Source organism: Monodon monoceros, unplaced genomic scaffold (genome assembly GCF_005190385.1).
Source record: "Monodon monoceros isolate NGI ecotype Baffin Bay Population unplaced genomic scaffold, NGI_Narwhal_1 Super_Scaffold_6, whole genome shotgun sequence".
Lineage (NCBI taxonomy): Eukaryota > Metazoa > Chordata > Mammalia > Artiodactyla > Monodontidae > Monodon > Monodon monoceros.
The window spans coordinates 96,328,610-96,351,496 of NW_021703783.1; the positions used below are offsets into that span (position 1 = coordinate 96,328,610).

Consider the following 22,887-nt stretch of genomic DNA (forward strand, 5'->3'; position numbering starts at 1 on the left):
CCCGCCGTGACGCTACCCGAATTCACTCACGTCTCTGGGAGTCACGGCCTATCTCTCCTCAGCCCTCCAGCACCATACACGGACACCACGAGCCCCGGCCACACTCCCTAACTGACCACGCTCTCCCTGGCGCCTCGCGACTCCCAGCCGCGCCCACCACCAGCCGCGACCCGCGAGCGGACGTCTCAAACGCTTACGGCCGCCGACACGTGACCGACGCGCGCTAACGCCTGGCCGCCGGCACCCGTTGTCCTAGAGGCCGGCGCGTGGAGTGCGCGCATGCGCGCGCGCATGCGTGAGAGGGGAGCTCTCTGGCGGCCGTTTCAAAGCAGTTGGGCGCATGCGCTGCGTGACGCCCCGCTACCGCCGTAGGAGGAGCTGCAAACCAACGCTCCGGCGCACTTGCGTAGTAGCTAGACGCGGGCGTTTCTTTCCTCCCTTTTTTTCGAATTGGTCGGGAGGGGTAGATTCGAGTTAGAAAATGGCGGCGTGGGGCGTGTGGGCAGCCGTTCTCCCAACTGTCTCCTGCTGAACGGACGGCTCTCCCCCTCACTGCCCAACGCAGAGAGACGAGGTCTCCGAGGGACATGGTGTTTGAGTCTCAGGGCTTGCCGACCACCGAATCCTTCGAGGCTCTCAGAGCACCGGAAGCGACCGGGCGCCGCTTCAGACCCGAGCGCCGCGGCCGCGACCTCGCACCTGCTCGCCGCTACGCACCCGGGCTTCGCCGCACCCACAACCCAGCGAGGGCCGCGGTTGCCGCCGGCGAGGTGAGAGGCGGGCGGGCGGCGCGGTAGGGGCGGGGGCCGAGCGCGGAAGCCGGGGTGCGGGGCCCGGGCCTGGGAGGAGGAAGCCGGGATCCGGGTGCGGGACCCGGGCCTGGAATGGGGACCCTGGGAGGGAGGAGCTGGGTGCGGGGCCCGACTTGGGTAAGGCTCGCCCGGGCGCAGGGCCCCTGCGGCCCTGGTGGAGGCAGGAGCCGGAACGGGCAGGGACCGTCCTGGCGAGGCCCCCTCGGTTTATTTCCTAGCGGTTCCTCTCGGTACTCTTCTCTTTCTTTTAGCTCCTTCCACCACCCACTTGGTCTGGCTTCATTTTCTTATTGCAGTCTCAGGCCACTGATCACCCGTTAGGCTGTCCGATTAAGAAGCAGTGTTAGAGGGCTTCCCTGGTGGCGCAGTGGTTGAGAGTCCGCCTGCCGATGCAGGGGACATGGGTTCGTGCCCCGGTCCGGGAAGATCCCACATGCCGCGGAGCGGCTGGGCCCGTGAGCCATGGCCGCTGAGCCTGCGCGTCCGGAGCCTGTGCTCCGCAACGGGAGAGGCCACAACAGTGAGGGGCCCGCGTACCGCAAAAAAAAAAAAAAGAAGCAGTGTTAGAGATTTCGTTTTTCCTTAGCGTTTCAGCCTCCGGGGTCCGGCCCCATGTTCCCTTTTTCCTCCGGGCATCACACCGTCGAGTATGTTCAAATCTGTTTCCATCTTAAAACTGATGTGGACTGAAGTTAAACCCCAAGGGTGTGGCAGCACCAGGTGGTAGAGATCGCATACCTCACTATGTCGGGCACAAATAGTTTTCTCCAATTACCAAAAGTTTCAGTTTGCTGTCACAAGGTATGCTTCATACCTAGTAATCATTTCATAATTTGGTGCCTTTTAAACCACAAGCCCACATGTTTTTTAAGTTCTTCGTATAGCACATAAGACTCTAGCTGCCAGACTTTGTGTTAAGTACTTCACAGGGATTTTTTTCCTTTTTCTATTCTGGCATAAAAAGAAGATTATTGTCTGAAATATCATGCTTTGAAATAAAATATGGATTTGGTAACGTATTTTTTAAAGCCAGACTCATAATTCAGGTTAATTCTTTTTCCACACTACAACTTTTAAGTTAGGGAGGAGAAGTAGTATTTTGTAGCCCTTGCTTCTAACAAAACTTGTTCCATTAATAATATTTATTGAGTCCTTCCTCTGTTCCAGGCACTGTTCTAAACTAAGCTTTTTGTGTATCCCATTTAAATTTCACAACACCTCCCTGTTCTACAAATGAAGAAACTGAGGCACAAAAATTAAATAATTTGCCCAAGGTCTCCAGCAACAAAATGGCCAAACTGTATTCTAGCATTTTGTAGTATTTTCTCAAATACATCGTGCCCCAGATCTCTGATTCTGCAACAGCCGGACCATTAGCCATTGGGGGGGCGGGGGGGGAGTGGATTTGAGGTACATGAGTGAGTGAAACAAAGATACCCGCCCTCTGGTTAGTCATTGATGGGATAAATATGGTGGAACAAGAAGCAGTTACATTAATTTAGGTTGTTTCAGTATGCCAGTTGTCTCTTCAGTTGTGGATATGAGTTAGGTGTTACAATTTTACGCTTATCACAGGTGTCGCGCTTTCACCTCCACCCCTTTTTGCCAGTTAATCTTAATACCTATTAAGTTATTAAGTTAATAGTTGATAGCAAAAAAATGCCTGTTTCAGATTCTCCCCTCTTCCGCCCTCTGGTGGAGGTGCTAGTTACTGAGTAGGAAAATGGCCCAAAAGAATCCATACAGAGACCTGGCCTCTGAACAGTTCAAGTTTAGTAAGGATTTATGTGTAAGGGTACCTTGTTTGTTTTCTGGATGACAAAGATTAATAGCAAAACTTGACCAAGTGTTTGGGAGGGAGGCATTAAAAAAGAAGATTTGCAGGTAATGAATGAAAATTACGTTAATTCTCATTTATGTTTTAGAATTTAGGACTTTAAAACCATTTATTCTGTAATCAGAAAGAAGCACTTGTAAAAGAAAAATTGAGAGATTATTAGAAGAGTATTAAAAGCTGAAAGGCCCTATGTGATTACCCTACAGGGGGTCAGATTTTTGAGGACTTTGGAATGCCAGCATTTGAATTTTATTTTATAGATACTAACATGCAATGGGTGATGTGTAAGTTTGTTCTTTTTTTTTTTGGCTGTGCTGCTGGGTCTTCGTTTCTGTGCGACGGCTTTCTCTAGTTGCGGCAAGCGGGGGCCACTCTTACATCACAGTGCGCGGCCTCACTATCGCGGCCTCTCCTGTTGCGGAGCACAGGCTCCAGATGCTCAGGCTCAGTAGTTGTGGCTCACGGGCCTAGTTGCTCTGTGGCATGTGGGATCCTCCCAGACCAGGGCTGGAACCCATGTCCCCTGCATTGGCAGGCAGACTCTCAACCCCTGCGCCACCAGATGAGCCCCCTGGCAGGAGTTCTTTAGACCCAACTGAGTTGTCAGTTACTTGCCGCACAGTCTTAATTTGGATGTTTGGTGGTCGTCTGGGTGGATCTTTTCAAGTCCAAAGAGATAGAGCAATAGGAGAATGAGAAAGACTGAGGGGGAAAAGCCTTGGCTTCAGTGCGCTTCTTCACGGCCAGAGAGCTGCTCTCTGCCAGACCCTGCAGGCAACGTCAGCTGCCACTTAACGGGCTACTCGAATCTCCATGGCTCAGGAGAAGGCCCAGCCACCCTTCAGAGGGGAGCCATAGCCCAGTAGGTGGATCGAGATTATGGCCTTTGAGGCCCCGCATTGGGTGCCAGAAAAGATGCTGCAGGAAAGAGAGTGGGGTGCGAGAGGATGGTCACATCCCAAGTCATGTCTGAGTCCCTGGGATGGCCGCCCAGTGTGGGTTCTTGGCTTTGTGCAGGCAAGGATTCAAGAGCAAGACGTAGTAAAGTGAAAGATTTATTCAGGGAGATACACACTCCATAGACAGAGTGGGGGCCATCTTGGAAGGCAAGAGACCTGTTGTGTAAGTTTGTATCTTAATGACCCGGAGGTTCTAGAAACTTACTCTGGTGGGTTGTGGTGTTGAGGGCAAATGAGACTGGGGAAGGACTATAGGAAGGAAGCTAGGCTGGTTTTCAGGAATGCTGGCTAGTGTTCGAAACTAATCAATAAATTCCTGGGCAAGGTAAGTAGCAGAGGAAATGGAGTTTTTTGGTCCATTTAACTGGTAAGGTAGGGAAGAATCCAGCACAGCACTCACAGTGGAGCTCTCCATTGATTGTTTCTGTTTTTAATAGCAAAGGATTTATGATCTTAGGATCACAAAATAAATTGGAAATTTTAAGGGATGGATACAAATACCCACCTTGAATAAGTGCTCGTAGAGATAATACTGTCAATCCCTGACTCTTATTCCTCCCCGTAACACCATGGTTTTTGAGGAGTTGAGCTGATGGCTTTTTTTTGTTTTATAAATTTATTTTATTTTTATTTTTGGCTGTGTTGGGTCTTCGTTGCTGTGCGCGGGCTTTCTCTAGTTGCGGCGAGTGGGGGCTACTCTCCATTGCGGTGCGCGGGCTTCTCATTGTGGTGGCTTCTCTTGTGGAGCACGGGCTCTAGGCGTGCGGGCTCAGTAGTTGTGACGCGCAGGCTCTAGAGCGCAGGCTCAGTAGTTGTGGCGCACAGGCTTAGTTGCTCCGCGGCATGTGGAATCTTCCCGGACCAGGGCTCGAACCCGTGTCTCCTGCATTGGCAGGTGGATTCTTAACCACTGCGCCACCAGGGAAGCCCTGATGGCTTATTTTTGAAGAGTTAAAAATTCTAGGAATGTTAACACATCCATATTAATCATATTTTAAACTTTTAAATGATGTCCTAGCTTAGAAATATGCAATTTGGGGTAATTAAATGTTCAGTCTTGGGAAATAGATTACTATCAACTTGTCTGTAGCCTAAAAATGAATAGAGATCTTCCTCAACATATGTTGGGGTTTCGTCACAATAAACCCATGGTAAGATGAAAATACTGTAAGTCAAAAATGCATTTAATACACCTACCCTACCGAACATCATAGCTCAGCCTACCTTAAATGTACTCAGAACACTTACATTAGCCTACAGTTGGGCAAAATCATCTAACATAAAGACTGTTTTATAGTAGTGTTGAATATCTCATGTAATTTATTGAGTAGTGTACTGAAAATGAAAAACAGAATGGCTGTATGGGTACAGAATGGTTGTAAGTATATCAATTGTGATGGCGTGGCTGGCTGACTGGAAGCTGTGGCATGCTGCCGCTGGCCAGCATCACAAGAGAATATCATACCGCCTATTGTTAGCCTGAGAAAAGATCAAAATCTGAAAGGAGGTTTCTACTCAATGCGTATTGCTTTCACACCATTGTAAACTTGAAAACTTGCAAGGCGAACCATTGTAAGTCAGGGACCATCTGTACTCATGTTGGGAAGGTAGTTCCAATACCTTATTCAAATTCTTAACTAAGGTTGTACTTTGTCATCCTTAAGAGAATTTTAAATATTAAAAATGTCTTGCCTGTAGCAAGACTCTGTAAGTATAAGTTGCATGGAATAAGTTAGTTAAGTATTTGTTGATTATTATTCAGTTCTTTAGATTTCTGGTTTTTAAAAATCAGTGTTTCATTGTAAGTTTTTCAAATGCAGTTGATTTAGTATATTGTTCACTGTGCCTTAGAGGACCTCACTGCCTCCTCCAGTAATCTTTATTGGATTCGTGACACTAGGAGCCCCACAGTGCTACAGAGTTCTCGTTAAAGCAGTGCCCACTGGTATCAGGAATGTTTTTATCTCATTTCATGCTAGAGTGAATTTTAAAAATTCTTTGTAAGAGTTAAATCATATTCTAGAAAAGTAAACTTACTACTTCTAATCTTTTTGCTTTTAGGTTCGAAAAAATGGCCAAAAGAATTGCCGAGAAGGAATTGACGGATAGGAATTGGGATCAAGAAGATGAAGCAGAAGAGGTAAGAAATAATTTCCCTAAGAATGATTTCCTTGTACTTCCAAATTTAAATTCATTTTGGGATTCCTCATGGAGACACTGGTAAAATTAAAAGGCCTTTTTAAGAACATCCAGAACTGGAAATAGTCTGGTTTCTTATGATCTGTACTTAGTCTAGAAATTGATGACATTTGGGTGTGCTTTTCTGTTAGCAACTGTTCCCTAAATACTCTGCTCCTTTGTAGAAGCACCTTCCTCCTGAATTTCATGTAGCATTTCATTGGAGCATTCTAAGCCCATGGTTTTAGCCCAGATTGTAGGGTGAGTGAATGATCTAGTCATAAACTTAGCACAGTGCCAGCACTCAAACTTGAAAAGTGGTTCACCACCACTGTCTTAGTCTGCCATGCTCACAGTTTTAGATTTTAGAAGATTGAGGTCGCCTCCTTTACTGTAATGTAATGCTTCTTGGAGGCCCATTTTATTTCATATTCTTAAGACACTCCCCGTCCCCCACCCCCCAACAACTGCGTTAATAGGAATAGAATTTAGATGGCCTAGTTTCTTTCCTAACAAAATAAAAATGGTCTTCCCTGAGGAAATCTTTTAATTTTTGTCTTACAAAGAATAGAACACGGCTGCACTTCTAAAGTGCCGCATCAGCAGTTTGATGCTCCCAGGCCAGTTCGCTAAGGAAGCCTGCACGAAGTTAGCCTTTCCAGTTAGTAGACGTGTGCTAGGTTACAAAACAGACGTGTATTTTCAAGAGTTTGCAAAAGTGTTTCCAAGATAATTCTTAGGCTGCTCTTCTCCTTCTTTCTCCATCTGTTTTCTAATATTAATATTTTTTCCTTTACAAATATGTGTACTGCTATGTTTGGGGAAACCAAAATCACAAGTATGGGCTTTTAAAAGAGCTTTTAACAATTCTGACTGACTTGGTACTTTTTAAGCAAGTGTTTGGTAACTTTAGTTCTTTCCAGGTTTTAGGCACAGTTACATTCTGGGCCTACCATATAATGATTTGTTTTGACATTAAAATACTTCAGGAATGAAAAAACTTCCATTTGGACAGATTCTAATGAAATGAGTGTGGAAGGACATTACATTTAATTTGGGTCAGGTGTAGCCAAATGGTCCCTTCTGTGGGTGTAGAGATCTCTTTAAGTTTAGCATTATCTGAAATAAGTACAGATGAGAACTTTTTACAGAAAATATTTTATGTCATTCCTCCAGGGTAAAAAGAAGGGTTGAAGTAAAGCGAAAGATTTTCAGCAGGTTTCCAACAGGCTACTTAGAGTCCCCGTCTCAGTGGTCTTCTGGATCATGGACAAATGGGGGAAGCTCTTCTTTAAAATAATATGTATTATGAACATAAAATTTATGTTTGAAAACCATAGTTGTAAGAGATTAGATTTGGGCATCTGGGTAATGTCTTTGAATATGTTTGAAATATTGGAAGAATTGATCATGAACAGCTTTGCACCAAAGTTTTGATGGCCTTGGTCTTCTTAGAACTTTGATGTATGCACTCTTGTCTCTGAATTGTGATAAAGTCTGGATTTGTAGTTTCTGGAAGGTTTCTGATTCGCCTAACTAGCACTGGAATTCACAAGATACTAGACGTAAACTTTAACGTGCCCTCTCCATAATTTGTGTTACTTAAAAAGCAGAAGAAGGCTTCCCTGGTGGCGCAGTGGTTGAGAGTCCGCCTGCCGATGCAGGGGACGCGGGTTCGTGCCACGGTCTGGGAGGATCCCACACGCCGCAGAGCGACTGGGCCCGTGAGCCATGGCCACTGAGCCTGCGCGTCCGGAGCCTGTGCTCCGCAATGGGCGAGGCCACAACAGTGAGAGGCCCGCGTACTGGAAAAAAAAAACCAAACCAAAACAAAAACCAGAAGATATCGATCAGTTTGTCTGGTCTAGCTTTTTTGTTCAGCATTTTATCTCCTTTTTGACCTTATCTTGTTGCTGTTTAATTTGTACACTCCTGCAGGTGGGAACATTCTCGGTGGCCAGTGAGGAAGTCTTGAAGAATAGAGCCATAAAGAAAGCAAAGCGTAGGAATGTTGGATTTGAAGTGAGTGTTTTCTTACAGCTTCTGGTATTAAATACTAACTTGATTTCTGAGCCGTAGAATATTTCCACCTCTGGGAGCAGTCAGATGAATAAATGCTTTTTTTTTTTTAGTTATTGTCTTTTATGTAATCTATTAAGAATGTCTTTTTTTTTTAATACATATGATGGTTTTTCATTGTTAAGTTCATTATTACAAGATATTGAGTATAATTCCCTGTGCTGTACAGCAATTCCTTGTTTGGTTATTTACTTAATATATAGTAGTGTTGTATATATGTTAATCCCAAACTCGTAATTTATCCCTCCTCCCACCTTTCCCCTTTGGTAACCATAAGTTTGTTTTCTAAGTCTGTGAGTCATATTTCTGTTTTGTAGGGAAGTTCATTTGTATCATTGTTTTAGATTCCATATATAAGCGATATCATATTTATCTTTCTCTGTCTGGCTTACTTCACTTACTATGATATTCTCTAGGTCCATCCATGTTGCTGCAAATGGCATTATTTCATTCTTTTTTATGGCTGAGTAACATTCCATTGTGTATATATACACCACATCTTTATCCAGTCATCTGTCAGTGGACATTAGGGTTGCTTCCCTGTCTTGACTCTTGTAAATAGTGCTGCAGTGAACATTAGGGTACAAGTATCTTTTCGAATTATATCAATAGTTTTGTCCGGATATGTGCCGAGGAGTGGGATTGTATGGTAGTTTTTAGTTTTTTTAAGTAACCTCCATACTGTTCGCTACACAAATTTACATTCCCGCCAACAGTGTAGGAGGGTTCCTTTTTCTCCACATTCTCCAGCATTTATTACTTGTAGACTTTTTGATGGTGGCCATTCTGACCGGCGCGAGGTGATACCTCATTGTATTGATAGTTTTGATTTGCATTTGTCTAATAATTAGCGATGTTGAACATTTTTTTATGTGCCTGTTGGCCATCTGTATGTCTTCTTTGGGGAAATGTCTGTTTAGATCTTATGCCCATTTTTTGATTGGGTTGTTAATAAATGCTTTTTAAAATGCCTAGTGCACTTGTGAAAATCCTTGGTGTAGACCATGGGAGATAGAAAAAGATAATAAATATGAGATCTGGGACTTCCCTGGTGGCACAGTGGTTAAGAATGCACCTGCCAGTGCAGGAGACACGGGTTCCAGCCCTGGTCCGGGAAGATCCCACATGCCACAGAGCAGCTAAGCCCATGCACCACAACTACCGAGCCTGTGCCCCAGAGCCCGCGAGCCACAACCACTGAGCCCATGTGCCACAACTGCTGAAGCCCACACGCCTAGAGCCCGTGCTCCACAACAAGAGAAGCCACCACAATGAGAAGCCTGCGCACCACAACAAAGAGTAGCCCCCCCCCTCACCACAACTAAAGGAAGCCCACGCACAGCAACAAAGACCCAACTCAGCCAAAAATAAATTAAATAAAATAAATAAATTTATATTAAAGAAGAAAAAATAAGTAAGTAAATAAGAGATCTGTACCTTAAAGGGAACTTATCCAATTGCAGAAATAAGATATAGATGTAGACAAATTTGAGCTGAGTGACAGTATGAAGAGGGAAAAGAGTATAGCAGTAGGAAACAAGGGAAGTGGGTGTTGGAAGTAAGAAAGGAAAATGCAGGATATTCTCAAAGTGTTGTCTGCTCCCTAGGATCGAGCTGTGGGTAGGCTGATACCTTTGAGAATAATAGAAGCGTTGCCCATTTTGTTTTTCCTTCTAGTATAATATGGTATATTAAAATGTTTCATTCCTGTGTTCCAAAGGATAAAAGATGAGTTATAACTCGTGAACTGAAATCATGTGGTCAGTATTCAGCCATCGCTCCATGTTTAATAACTCTTCCGCAGTACAGTCCTCATCCCTCAAATAAATTCCAGACACGTGAGTGCTGTCTTGGTGACCTGGACATCTGTTGTCAGGCAGGAGAGGCTGGTTTGAACATCTTGGGTGGCATCCTCGGAATAAACCTACAGAACTGCATGTTCTGTGGTGGCTCTGTTCAGTTTTTCTTTATTCCGAGTTCTTTTCTGGCCTGATTTCGTTCTTGAGACTGGTGACTGGCTGGATGTAGGTGTTGAGCCAAGTTACATTTGGTGGCTCTTTCATGAAGAAGATACCGGGGGGAGGGACAGCTTCATTAGGGAGGAGGTGATCGATTTTGTTTTAGAAATGTATTTCGGGACTTCCTTGGCAGCCTGGTGGTTAAGACTCTGCCTCTCAATGCAGGGGGTGCAGGTTCGAGCCCTGGTCGGGGAACTAAGATCCCACACGCCTCCAAGTGTGGCCAAAAAAATAAACAAATAAATTGCACATCTCTCTTTTTTTTTTAAACTTTTTATTTTATATTGGGGTATAGCGAATTAACAATATTGTGAGTTTCAGGTGCACAGCAAAGCGACTCGCCCCATATCCATGTATCCATTCTCCCCCAAACTCTCCTGCCATCTGGGCTGCCATGCACATCTCTTGAAAAAAAAAGGAAAAAGAAAAATGTATTTCAAGGGCCTGTGGTATATCCAAGTGGAGTTCTCTAGGAGACCACTAGGTGTACTGATTGGCCACTCAGAACAGGAAGTGGTGTGAGAGGTGGGTGCAGCTCTGAGAAATTTCCCCATCAAGGAGGTTGAAGCCAGGGGAAATGAGAAGACGTCTAAGAGTGCAAACTCATGATGAAGAACGAGATGCCTAGGGGAGACAGGCTCAAAGAGGGACAGGCCAGCTGTGGACAAGTGACAGTGAAGAGGCAGAAACAGTGCAGACCACAGCCCAGGGGCAGAGAGCAGCGTTAGAATTTCATAAGGCATGCCAAACATTTTCCAGAGCATCTTGGGTTAGAGATGGGAGAGAGCTACCAACAGCAGGATAGGTCTGCGAGAATGACCTTGCTAAAGAAAGCAGAGAAAACCTTGGGAATAAAATGTTGCCTCTGGGGCTTCCCTGTTGGCGCAGTGGTTGAGAGTCCGCCTGCCGATGCAGGGGACGCGGGTTCGTGCCCCGGTCCGGGAAGATCCCACATGCCACAGAGCGGCTGGGCCCGTGAGCCATGGCCGCTGAGCCTGCGCGTCCGGAGCCTGTGCTCCGCAACGGGAGACGCCACAACAGTGAGAGGCCCGCGTACCGCAAAAAAAAAAAAAAAAATGTTGCCTCTGGATTTCTCAGCTAACGGAAAATCTAGAATTGGGACTCAGTCAACTTTGCAAGTTCCTGTATGCTGAAAGCAGGCTGAAAGCAGCAAAAGTTCTTAGGAAATTATAAGTAGTGGGTAAAGTACTTTTAGTTAACCTCACTTGATGTTTCTACAACTTCCTTAGGCAAAGGGTCTTTGAGTAGTATATGAAAAATCTTTCATTTGGGGTTTAGTTGTGTTGAGAATGTGTTTTTAGTTACAGTTCTGTGCCTCGGTGGTGAGTCCATCAATTTATTTGAATTAGTCTTTTTAACCTTTTATATCGTAAATATATTTTAAAACATTATTTCACTGTAAATTACATCTGTCCTTCCTGTTTTAGGAAGGCAGCTTCGGGCTGCAAAGCTGTCATGAGTAAAATCCATGTTCTGTTTCTGCTTGTGCTGGTAGTTTCCTTTAATGCTGGTTGCATAAGGATTCTGGGTACTATTTAGCCAAGATGATACTGTCACTCACTTGCTTATTTGGAGACAAAAAAGTAGAGTTATCTAATGTGTGCTCTTTCTTTATACTTCAGTCTGATAGTGGAGGGGCCTTTAAAGATTTTAAAGGTTTGGTCATACCTTCTGGAGGAGGAGGGTTTTCTGGATTTGGTAATGGCGCTGAAGGGAAGCCTTTGGAAGGACTGTCAAACGGAAACAGCATAACTAGTGCCTCTCCCTTCTCCAGTGCAAGGACAGCGACCGGGACCAAGGCCACCTTTGGTGAGTAGGTTCTTCTCCCCCGAGTCACATCTGTGTAAAGAGGATCTATGAAAAATAACTTTCAAAGATGTTTTTCTTGTACTTTTTCTGGTTCCTGAGGCTGTATGAGCAAAAACAGGGTAATGGTGAAAGGGATGGAAGTTAGGGAGCTTTTGGCTCTTTACAGAGTAACTGGGTAGAGCACAGGCCAAAATAGACCTGGGTTCTGTTCTCAGTTGTGCCAGTTACCAGCTCTGTGTGACCTCGGTGAAGTTCCTTAACCTTTGAGCCTCCAAATCTTCAACTGCGAAATGAGAATGACCTCAGAATCAACCTAAGGGTCAAAGGAGAAAAAGAAGCTCTTAGCAGACCCTCTGTAAAGGCCTCCCATCCCACCCCCTCATTCATTATAAATGTACCAAGAATTTCCTGTGTGCCACATACCTTACTGTTCCCAGTCTAGATTTATTTTGCCCAGGACATGTTGATTGCCTAATCCTGTTTTGAGGGGATTGGTCAAGAAGTCTTGGGATTAACAACAGAGAATGGGATCATGGGTTAAAATCTTTGGTTCTTAGAAATGATCCTGACTCATTGGATTATACTTAGCTAGTTATTCTAAGAGTATATACTGTTTCATTTAAGTTAGGCAGAATGTTTAGTGTGATTAAGATAAGTACTTTCTATTAAGATTTTAACTGCATTAATATATGTTCCTCCTTACAACCTTGGGGATTAAGTTTTGTACTAACATAGTATTTTGACAGTTTTAGGTAAAAAAAGCCATCCTTTTGAAGGAAGAGATTATTTTAAAATTATAGCGGTTTAATGCAAGCATGTAAAAAATAGGTATATTCATATATATGTTTGATTTGACTTTTGTAATAACTAGTTTCCACATACTGTATGTGCACATACTTCTTGAACTGTCACAAAAATGGGATACAGTAAAAGCACAAAATACGAAGACAGAGTGGTATGAAAATCAAGATGACTTAATTAAATCAGCTTCTGAATAAATTCTTAAAACTGTAATTTCCTGTAGGGTCTGTTGCTGTAAATGGCCCTACCTCCTTGGTCGATAAAAAGATCTCAAATCCCAAAACTAATGGCGACAGCCAGCAGCCTGCCTCCTCTGGCCTCCCCTCCAGTGCCGCCCGCCCCAGGAATGCCTATCATAAGCAGCTGGCGGCCTTAAACTGCTCTGTCCGGGACTGGATCGTGAAGCACGTGAACACGAACCCGCTCTGCGATCTGACACCTGTCTTTAAAGACTATGAGAAATACTTAGCAAGCATCGAACAGCAACATGGGAACAGTGGCAGCAGTAATTCTGAAGGTGAAACCAACAAAGTATCAGTTGAAACACAGCCTCCTTCCCTGTTTGGTTCAACAGAATTACAGCAAGAGTCAACATTTTTGTTTCATGGCAACAAAACTGAGGATACGTCTGAAAAGAAGGTGGAGGCTGTGTCTGAAAAGAACAAGGACCCGTCACTAGGAGCAACAAGTGCCTCATTTAATTTCGGCAAGAAAATTGATAGTTCTGTTTTGGGCTCCTTAAACTCTGGCCCCTTGACTGGATTTTCATTTTCTTCTGGAAACTCCAGTTTATTTGGCAAAGATATTACCCAGAGTAAACCAGTTTCTTCACCATTTTCCACTAAAACGTTGGAGAGCCGAGCAGAAGGTGGCGGCAGCGACTGCAAAGGTAAACACAGAGTCAGCCCTGGAAGTCTTCTAGGTTTGTGGGAGTTCTGTATTTGGTGGGAAAAGTGTAGCCTTGTGCACAAGGTGGATCTGGATTCGCGTCACAACTCCATCATTTCCCCGACGTGAGTGTGATCCCGGACAGAGTTGATTAACTCCTTTGAGTCTGTCTCCTTGTTCATGAAATGGAGCAAGACCGATTTGGTAGGGTTATTTTAAGGATTAAGAGTATAAAAATAAAAATAATATAAAAACATCTGGCATAGTGACTTTGAAAATTATCAAGTACTTGGCTTTCCATTAAAAAAGTTGTATTTTATTGAAAAATTCATGATGGACGTTCACTGAATTGTTTGTTTTTAAGAGATTTGCTTATAAATAAATTCACACGGCACAACCATACTCTAAAAAAGGTAGACTTCATAGCTGTGGGGGAACAAATTGACAGTGTTTTCCCAAGATGCGTCTGGATTGCAGCCACCTTTCTAGAAGTTTCTGTGGTGTGTCATGTTAGTGCCCCAAACCAGGCCTTAATCCCAGCCCCTCCACTCCCTATGTGGTTCTTAGCTCCCTGAAAAGAGGGGTTTTATCATAATCCCTCTTCACCACATGGTGGTTGTGAACAAACTGTGTGTATGTAGGCTCTTACTTATAAGCAGTTAAAAGTACATCTCTCAGGCATCGGCATATTGATCCTTGAGAAGGAAGACTGCAATTGCCAGTGGGCCGTTAAATACTGTTTTCCTACCCGGAGGGAAACTCTCCTTATGTTGCCTTGCCCTCTTCACCTGTATCCTCAGGTAAGGGCCCTCCAGGGCAAAGCATAGAATAAAGAAGTCCCCTCTTCTCTGCCCTAAATACGACAGAGGGAGAGTCTGTCATACTCACAGGGACTCTGCCGCTTGTGGAAGGGATGTCGAGTTTGAATTAAGTCTCCATCTCAGCAGGATGCCCCTCCATAAAGCACTTATTCCTTATCTTGCGGTTAACACATCTTACGCACAGGAAGACTTGGAGAGCTTGTTAAAATAACAGATGCCCGGGGCTTCCCTGGTGGCGCAGTGGTTGAGAGTCCACCTGCCGATGCAGGGGACACGGGTTCGTGTCCCGGTCCGGGAGGATCCCACATGCCGCGGAGCGGCTGGGCCCGTGAGCCGTGGCCGCTGAGCCTGTGCGTCCGGAGCCTGTGCTCCACAACGGGAGAGGCCACAACAGTGAGAGGCCCACGTACCAAAAAAAAAGATGCCCGGGCCCCACGCTGGAGGGCCTAACTCAGGAGTGTCTTCTTAAAATCGAAATGAGCTTGTGACCTGAATTGTTTGAGCACCAGAACTGTTTTTCTTAGTCGCTAGTCAGTTTTATGCAGTTGCCTTCTCCTTAAGGGGATTGTAATTTGTGTCCAGCAGTGACTTAGCTCTCCCCTGAGGTTGCGGCACTGGAGTGAAGGGAAGTGCTGTTGGACTCGGCCTGGGAGGGTGCCCGTGGTACCAGCATGTCCAGGGGCTGGTGGCCCAGACAGAGCTTCATTGCTTACAGTTGGCTTTGGACTAATTTCTCTGACAACGTGTCCTGTAAAGTTGTTATTATCTCCATTGTCTTTGGTCGTTGCTCTCATTGGTTATTCCTTGGCGTGATGCAGCTACAGCCACAGGAGCATTCGGGGATGAAAGTGTTGGAAGCCCATCTGAGATTTTTATTTCCCAGTGGGTAATCTGAGTATATGTGAGTGTTGACTGGTTGTTTTCCTGTGTGAGTTTGCCTGTTCACTGAATACAAGCACAGACACTTGGATTCAAAGGCTTTCTGCAGAAGTCCAGTGAGTGCCTCCTTATCCCCGCCCCCGCACGATTAGATTGTGTTTCAGTTTCTGTATCAGCTTACATGGAATTTGTAGGTTGGGGGGGTAGGTAAGGAGCTTCTTTTGTCACATTTTCAAGCTCTTGATTTGCATCTTACTGAGTTAGTGTTGTTTTTATAAAAGGTGGAGATGAAGAAGACAGTGATGAGCCCCCCAAAGTAGTAGTTACTGAAGTAAAAGAAGACGATGCTTTTTACTCCAAAAAGTAAGTAATGGTCACGGGAATTCCACTTTGCAAAGACGTGGAAAGAGGCTTCTGGCTGGAGAGCGCAGGTGACATTGTCCCTGCAGAACTTACTGGGCATCCCATCCTGGGGTCAGGCTGTGCCCATTCTTTGAATTGGAACAAGGAAGAATTCTTAGCCTGTTTATTTAAAAATAATCCGACTCTAAAAATTTCCTGCTGGGCGTATCCTACTCTTTTCTGTTAATTTAGCTCTCTTCTGCTTTTCAGGTGCTTTAGAGACAGTCTTTTCTTTCTGATCTTCCTGCCCCAGTCTCATCTCATCATTCTCTCCCTTTTTCTCCTTTCTCCTCTTCCCCTCCTCCTTCCCCTACAAAGACAGTCACCTAGTCACTGATTTGAGGTTTGGTTTTACTTCTGCTCTTAAATTAGGTGGCATCTCGGATTCCTTCCTAGAGACACATTAACCTTCGTGGATCTTCTCACAGCCAAAAAGTTCTCCATAGCAGCCATTCCTTCCCGTTAAGGATGTGTAAATACTTTATCTTTCCCTCAATGATGAGAGCTGGTTTGGGGTTTTTGTTTTTTGTTTGTCTAATGAGAGCTGCTGATTTCAGTAGAAGGCTGAAGAGAAATTTTGAATTATCTCTCAGTGAAATTAGTGCTTTTTAACAAAGATATTTACTGAAAAACATTTGTGCCCTTTTAGAAGCTTCCCTGGATGTGTTTTTCTAATACAAACATTGCAGACTTAAGTCAGCAATTTTTATAGTGTGAATCACCAAATCCTGTGGGATTCCCAAATGATGTTTATTTTTGAGAACTTTTAAAAGACACCAGCAATTCCTTTTGCCTGTTTAAAATTTTAATTACACAGGTGAGGTAAAAAGAATGACCCTGACTTGAGATTTTTTTTTTTTTTTTTTTTTGTCCACGCCGCACGGCTTGTGGGATCTTAGCTCCCTGACCAGGGATTGAACCCAGGCCCCAGCAGTGAAAGCGCCGTGTCCTAACCACTGGACCACCAGGGGATTCCCAAGGTTTTTTTTCTAATCAGAGTAAATCAAAGGAACAGGCAGTAGTTTTGTTTATTAATAACCTAAGGAGATGTGTGACAGGAGGCTGGGGAAACATTTGACAGCATTATTTTAGGCCTTGCTTAGGCATGTTTTCCAGACTTATTTCAACATCTTGGGAGATCAAAAATTGAAGGAGTCCTGAAGAGAATTCAAAAATAAGAAGTAGGAAAGGGGGGTGGTGTTTGTGTGGCAGAGTGTGTGTTCTCTATTTGTTCCTCTTCTTTAAGGACCAGGTCAGTTCTTTTGAGCTCAGGGCCGAAGGAGCACGTCAGGGAGGTGTGGGATGCTTGGCTGTGATTTTGACTGACTTTTGAGAAAAGATGGTTTCAGAAGCGTTAAAGAGCTGTATAGGGCCCACTGTATAATAGAAAAAAATATGGAGGGACTCCAGCCTGTCTCACCAGATTCTCTTACCTGCCTGTGTCCAGACCTGATCTGGGTCAGTAGAAGGCTCTTCCTAAGCTTCCTCTGCTGTCATTTAATAACAGACTTCCACACAAGTGTGAACAGGGGCTGTTAGAAAGCGGTGTGACTGTCGTGATCTGTCATTGAGTGTCTGATCATACCTGTTGTTTTTCTCTGTAGGTGTAAACTATTTTACAAGAAAGACAATGAATTTAAAGAGAAGGGTGTAGGCACCCTACATTTAAAACCTACGGCTAATCAGAAGACACAGCTTTTAGTGCGGGCAGACACCAGTTTAGGTGGGTATCTTTTCTTCAGGTGGCACGGAGTCATCATGATCACATAGCATGTAAAAGCCCTTCGCTGGTTTAGTCACTGAGACTTTCAAGTATATTAACGTGTTCTTTGGAACGGAATAGAGTTTGTTCAGGCCAGATTCCTCCTGTACTTGCTGATTATAGATTTAGCCGAGTACCAGGGTAGTAGTGTATAAGAAAACCTGGATGTATTGAAAGCTATTGCCAAGAAGTAACCGAAATGGTTTTCAGTTTCCTTTGTGCTAGGTATGTGACTAAGAAGCTACAGGTAAATCGGATGGTTTAGTAAACACTCAAGGGAAATGAACTGTTTAAAGGAATCCTTTTTATGTACCAAATATTCATTAACTCGTTGCTGTCCACCCTTTACCCCATCCTCCAGCTTTACCCTTAAAACAGTCCTCTGAAAGGAAGAGGTAGTGGGCTGGGCTCAGGGCGGGTCTAAGGGGAAGTGGTCGGTGGTGGCAGACGACACCAGACTGTGTCCTGGAAAGAAACTTCTGTGAGTTTTCTTTCCCGTGGACTTGACTAATTTGTGATACTATCATAGCAACATCACTCTCACCCTGTGAGCGGTGCTGGCCTCTGACAGAGCCGTTTTTCTGCTGACCGTTCTCTGTTCGAATGACATAGTGAAGCCTCCACGTCATGCTGGCGTGTTTTTTCTGCAGTGCAAGAAAGCACAGTGTGTTCTAAAGCGCTGCTGGTTTAGGGCTGCTGCCATGGTTGTGGGAGACTTGGGGCAGGTGTGCAGAAGGTGGGTCCTCCTCGGGGAGGCCCAGTCCACTTCCTGCCAGAGGCCCACGGTCCTCTCTCGGGGACACCGTGCTGGCGTCTGGCAGGGAACTGTGGCCGTCCTTAGGACATTCCTGTGGCTCCATTAAGTATAAGTTGCTCCGGTGTTTAATGTTTAGCCTGTTAAAGCTGTAGTTTCACGGACTATAGTTTATATGTTTTGATGCGCTTTTCCCCTGTGTTTAAATGCAGGCAACATACTGCTCAATGTTCTGATCCCGCCCAATATGCCGTGTGCTCGCACAGGGAAAAACAACGTGCTCGTTGTCTGCGTTCCAAACCCACCCATCGATGAGAAGAACGCCACCACCCCAGTTACCATGTTAATTCGGGTAAAAAGAAGCGAGGATGCAGACGAGCTGCACAGAATTTTACAGGAGAAAAAGGATGCCTGAACACACTTCGGCTGAGGAGTTGTTGCCAAGTTGCTGCTTCCCCACCGCCCCCTAAACTTAGTCTTCTTCTCTTCCTACTTTGACATTCTAGGACTTATAGATAACTTAAAAGTTTTGTGAGGAAGATTAATAATATGGCCAATAAAACCTTTAATGTTGAGTGTCAAGAAACTGTATTCTCCCTTCTTAAGAACTGTCTAATGTGTGAAATACATTTGAAAGGAAATTTTTGGAAGATTTTTAATGTTCATTTATTAAACTAACCACAGGTGATTTCTTAATGGACTGAAATCAGGGTATCGATTAGATTTCCCAAAGGCTTTTCCGATCCAGGGGTTTGGGGTCAGCTGCCACCACCGGCGCGGCTTCTCACGGCGGTGTGTCCAGAAGGGAGCTTGCCTGTAGCGGCCTTCTTTCTGGCGGGCTTGGCTGATGTGTGTCCACGTGAACCGTGCTGCCGTGCTGTGGCGGAGATGTTTCTTTGCTTTATTGTGTTATTTTACAGCTGAAATGTGAGCACTGAATGTTTGCCTTCAGCTTTTTCCGTGTGGACGCTGGCCTCTAACCCCATCGGCTGCTTTACTGTGATTCTGGAACTGCTGTTTCATTTTAAACGGAAATGAGTAGCTTGTTCTTTGGTCTTGTAGGTTTATTCATGAGGTGCTCTTACTTCTGTATCCCCCTGGAGACAAATGGGGTGGGGGGGATTGCCAGGAATGAGATTTAAAAGCACAAATTTGTAGTTTGTAGACCCTTACAGAAAAGAAAGGGTTAAAGCATACAACAAAAGGAAGAGAATATGCTCTTGGTTATTTGTCCCATGGTGAACCCTATGGATCTGAAACCTAAACTTATTAAATCATAGGGGTTTTATTACACAGGAGCCGTGTGAACTAGCCAGGAAACATGCAATAAGGGAATGGAAGAGAAAACTGTGTGTGTAAATGTTGCCTTTAACTTTTAGACAGCAGTGTATTCTGCATTTGATACTGAAATTTCCATTTACTTTTTAAAGAGTAAGCTATTCAGTATGTCCATTTGGAAGGGAGCCATGGGTACACACACGAATACCCACGCCACTTCTCCATAGCTGTCAGGTAACTAACACCAGGGTTCTTTGAAGACTCTGGTCATATGAACTAGAGGTAAAGTTCTAAATGTCCACTTTCATTCATTCCTCATGAATCACTTAATGCTGGTACCGGATGATCCTGTTTAAAGGCTCAGGGTCCGTGCCCAAGGGCTCCCATGCGTATATTCTGATCTTCAGCACGTGATGTCTCTGACTTTAAAAGAAGTCAAAATCAGTGTAGATAGTACAGCTGCTTTTATTTAAAAAGAAGAAAAGCTTTAACTTTTAGAGGTACAGGAGGCGGGGAATCCATTTTGCGATGTGTCACTCTTACGCACCTGAGGTCAGGTAGTCGCGCCAGTGTCTCACGACGCCTGCGCTGCAGCTCGCTGCCCAGTGTGCGACCTCGTCCGGACACTCACAGAGGGAGGCGCTCGGTGGCGTCGACCCGGGCGTGGCGTGAGGTTGGGGGGAGGGGCGGTCACCTCGCTCGCTCTTTTTACAACTGGGAGTGTTCATGAGGAGTTTAGTCAACAGGCGGTGGATGCCGTTAAAGTAACCCTGGCCCTGCCCTGTTGACCTTAGGGTTATCCAGCTGCTAACGGGCTGAGGAAATACGGGGGACAAACCTCAGCAGGTCACAGCTTAGCTGCGCGTGCTCCTGGGTCCCACCAGAAAGTAAGGCTCACACACCTCGTCGGGGACCCTTCAGTGCATCCTTCTGCTTGCTTTTGCATGCGATGTGGAATGTTCACCAAAAATGGCATGAAAGTCATGATCGGATTAACTCTTCACACCCCCATCCACCCCCCCACCCCTGGGTAAAAATAGTTTCTTTTTAAATTGCTGGATATGTGTGGCTTTTTTTTTCCTAACATTCCCAGCAAGTTCTTGCTAAGACTGTACTGTTACCGTGAAGATTACAGGGGGAAATGTGATGTGCCCACCGTAAGTCAAAATGTGACATTTTCTTAAAATCACTCTTACACTTTAGGAACTTGCCAGTCTCCACTGGCAAGCCTAATACGCGTATGTGGATTTCACTGTAAACTCTAAGTCCCGGTATTGTTACTGGGGGAGGGGCTCCTTGGCCCCTGGAGGGCTTGCCTTTTCATCCCCTGTGTAACACCTCAGTTCTGCCCTGTGGGTTTAGATTTATTTTTAACAAATTATTAGCAAAAAGCAGTTAGGCTTTAAAATGTTTAATGTGGACTAAAATTTTTGTCTTTAGTTTGAGAATCTAGAAAGAGTGTGTCATAAGTGTGGCCTAAAGGGTGTATATATCTTTAATTCTAAATCAGATTGTGTTATCTCTCGACAAACACTGAGTATCCCAGTGGCCTTTTTGTTTTTAAACTGTTCGTTCATCTCCTTCTGAGCATTCCCATTAAGCAAAACATTGAATGTTATGTTGTGTGTAAATGTCTTCACTGTTAGAATTACAGGCTAAAACGCGTGTCCAGTTTTTAAAGTTTAGATTGTGTTTTCCATGGAAGGACAGGTCTGTTTATGGACTGATTTTCCTTAAAAGGATTATTGTTTTACAGTTTCAATTCTAAATTGTATTTTTGATATGCTGCATGCCAAAAAATATCTACCTGTTCTGGGGTAGAGCAAAAAAAACTAACATTCTACCTTACTGTCAAGAGTTCAGAACCAGTTTTCACTGAGACAGCTCTTTTGGTTTAGTTTTAAAGGTAAACAAGTTGCTTGTTTTGAGCATTTGGCAGATACCCTTATATTTCAGAACAATCCAAATGTAGGCGCAGTGCATTTGAAGGCTTTGCAGATTTCCAGACTAAAGGGCTTTACTCCCAAACCCCTAGGATCCATTCTCGTTCTGGAAGTGAGGGCTTTTCAGTAGAAATGGATTTGTCCAGCTGGTGACGGTGAGGAGCCCGTCAAAACTTTTCTTCCCACTCGGTGTTCTGAGCACAAGGCCTCTGTGTGTCGGTGGCGGGTGGCAATGATGGTCCAGGCTGAGGGCTCTCCGTTTGACGCGGACACAGCTATGGCAGAGGCAGGAAACTTCTCAGCAATCAAATGGATAAATTGTTTGCTTTCTACTTTAAATCGGAAATCGTTCTCTAAAATACTTGAATCGTCGGACAATGTAATCTCAGTTTGTATTAGTTTTTGAATGATCCCATTGAGGAAGTGTATCAATCCATGAAATGTGAATAAATGGAAAGTAAACAGAATCACAGTGTTTGACGCTCTCTGTGTTCCTCTGTGCTGCACCTGGCCCTAGTACGAGGCAAGAGGCAAGCCAGCCGGCGGGGGAAGCACCATGCAGAAGCAGTGCCTAGAAGAGGTGAGGAGAGACCCGGACCCTTTTATCATCAGACCCCTTGTGCCAGATGAGACCAATTCCAGGCCATTCAGGAATTTGTCGGATTCACGTTTTTACAAACTAGAATGGGAATAACAGATCTTACGTTGGATAATGTGCAAAGCATTGCACTAGGGGCTTTTTATATATTCTCTTGTTCAGTGCTTGCAGCAAACCTTCCAGACAGGGGCTCCTGGGTGGGCTTTCCAAAGAAACTGGAGTTGAGGCAGGCGAGGCTTCTTCCACAAGTAAGTGGAGTTGGGATCTGTGTCCAGGAGGACATTTTAAAACTAAGGATCAAAATGAAAGAAGAAATGTATTTTAAGTTTATGTTACTTTAAGTTTTTGGTGATTTAGAAAATCACTATTAAGGCATTAACAGATTACACTGTAATATACTTTTGAAAGTTTTAGAATAAGGTTCATATCTTTAAAACGTTCCTGAGTTATTCAGCACTTAGCTGGTTTTGAAGAGGTGTCTCCTGGTAAAGAAAATATTATAAAGACTGAGTTACCCATCGGAGTATTTTTCGTGAACTGACGACATCTGGCGGAAACTACTGAAGACACTAAGCGGTAGGTACTGTGTAGAGGAGTGCGTCTCCGCTGCGCTGAATGGCCGGGCTGGAGCAGTGGGTCTGCAGTGTGGTCCGTGGGGGCGGCGGCGGCAACACCCAGGGACCTGTTAGAGATGCCAGCTCTGGGGCCCCACCCTACACCCACCCAGCCAGATCCTCGGGCAGGGGCCCAGGCATGTGTTCTGGTTTTTATTGAGGTATAATTCACATACTATAGAATTCACCCTTTTAACGTGCACAGTTCAGCTGTTTTTACTATATTCAGAGTTGTGCAACCATCACCACTATCTAATTCCAGAATATTTCATCACCAGCCATCTGGGTTTTAACAGGTGTTTCTGACACAAGTCAAATTTGAGAACCACTGGGCTACATCTGTGCTCTCTTATGACTTGTTTAAAGATAATCTATGGAACCCCCTTTGGGCACATATTTCAGGAGGAAAGTGATTATCACAGTTGCCAGGAACT

The 22,887-nt window shown here is 44.6% G+C and overlaps 1 protein-coding gene across 3 annotated transcripts; it reads left to right on the forward strand.

Moving 5' to 3' along the window:
* Positions 1-363: 363 nt before the first annotated feature.
* On the forward strand, positions 364-21,703 carry NUP50 (nucleoporin 50). Of its 3 annotated transcripts, XM_029205522.1 has the most exons (8): positions 364-770; positions 5,670-5,748; positions 7,725-7,808; positions 11,527-11,713; positions 12,738-13,403; positions 15,384-15,465; positions 17,109-17,227; positions 18,233-18,602. In XM_029205522.1, the coding sequence occupies exons 2-8, from the start codon at positions 5,680-5,682 to the stop codon at positions 18,433-18,435; spliced, it is 1,410 nt and encodes a 469-aa protein (XP_029061355.1). In that variant the 5' UTR covers positions 364-770; positions 5,670-5,679; the 3' UTR covers positions 18,436-18,602. The 3 variants fall into 3 exon arrangements, with proteins under 3 accessions (XP_029061355.1, XP_029061356.1, XP_029061357.1); XM_029205523.1 differs by lacking the exon at positions 17,109-17,227 and having other exon boundaries at positions 474-770; positions 18,233-21,703; XM_029205524.1 differs by lacking the exon at positions 12,738-13,403 and having other exon boundaries at positions 474-770; positions 18,233-21,703.
* The last annotated feature ends 1,184 nt before the right edge of the window (positions 21,704-22,887 follow it).

Coding starts and splice junctions, on each gene's coding strand:
- NUP50 (XM_029205522.1), top strand. CDS start 5,680: ATGGCCAAAAGAATTGCCGAGAAGGAATTGACGGATAGGAATTGGGAT. Junction 11,714..12,737: donor CGGGACCAAGGCCACCTTTG/GTGAGTAGGTTC, acceptor AATTTCCTGTAG/GGTCTGTTGCTGTAAATGGC. Junction 17,228..18,232: donor GCGGGCAGACACCAGTTTAG/GTGGGTATCTTT, acceptor GTTTAAATGCAG/GCAACATACTGCTCAATGTT.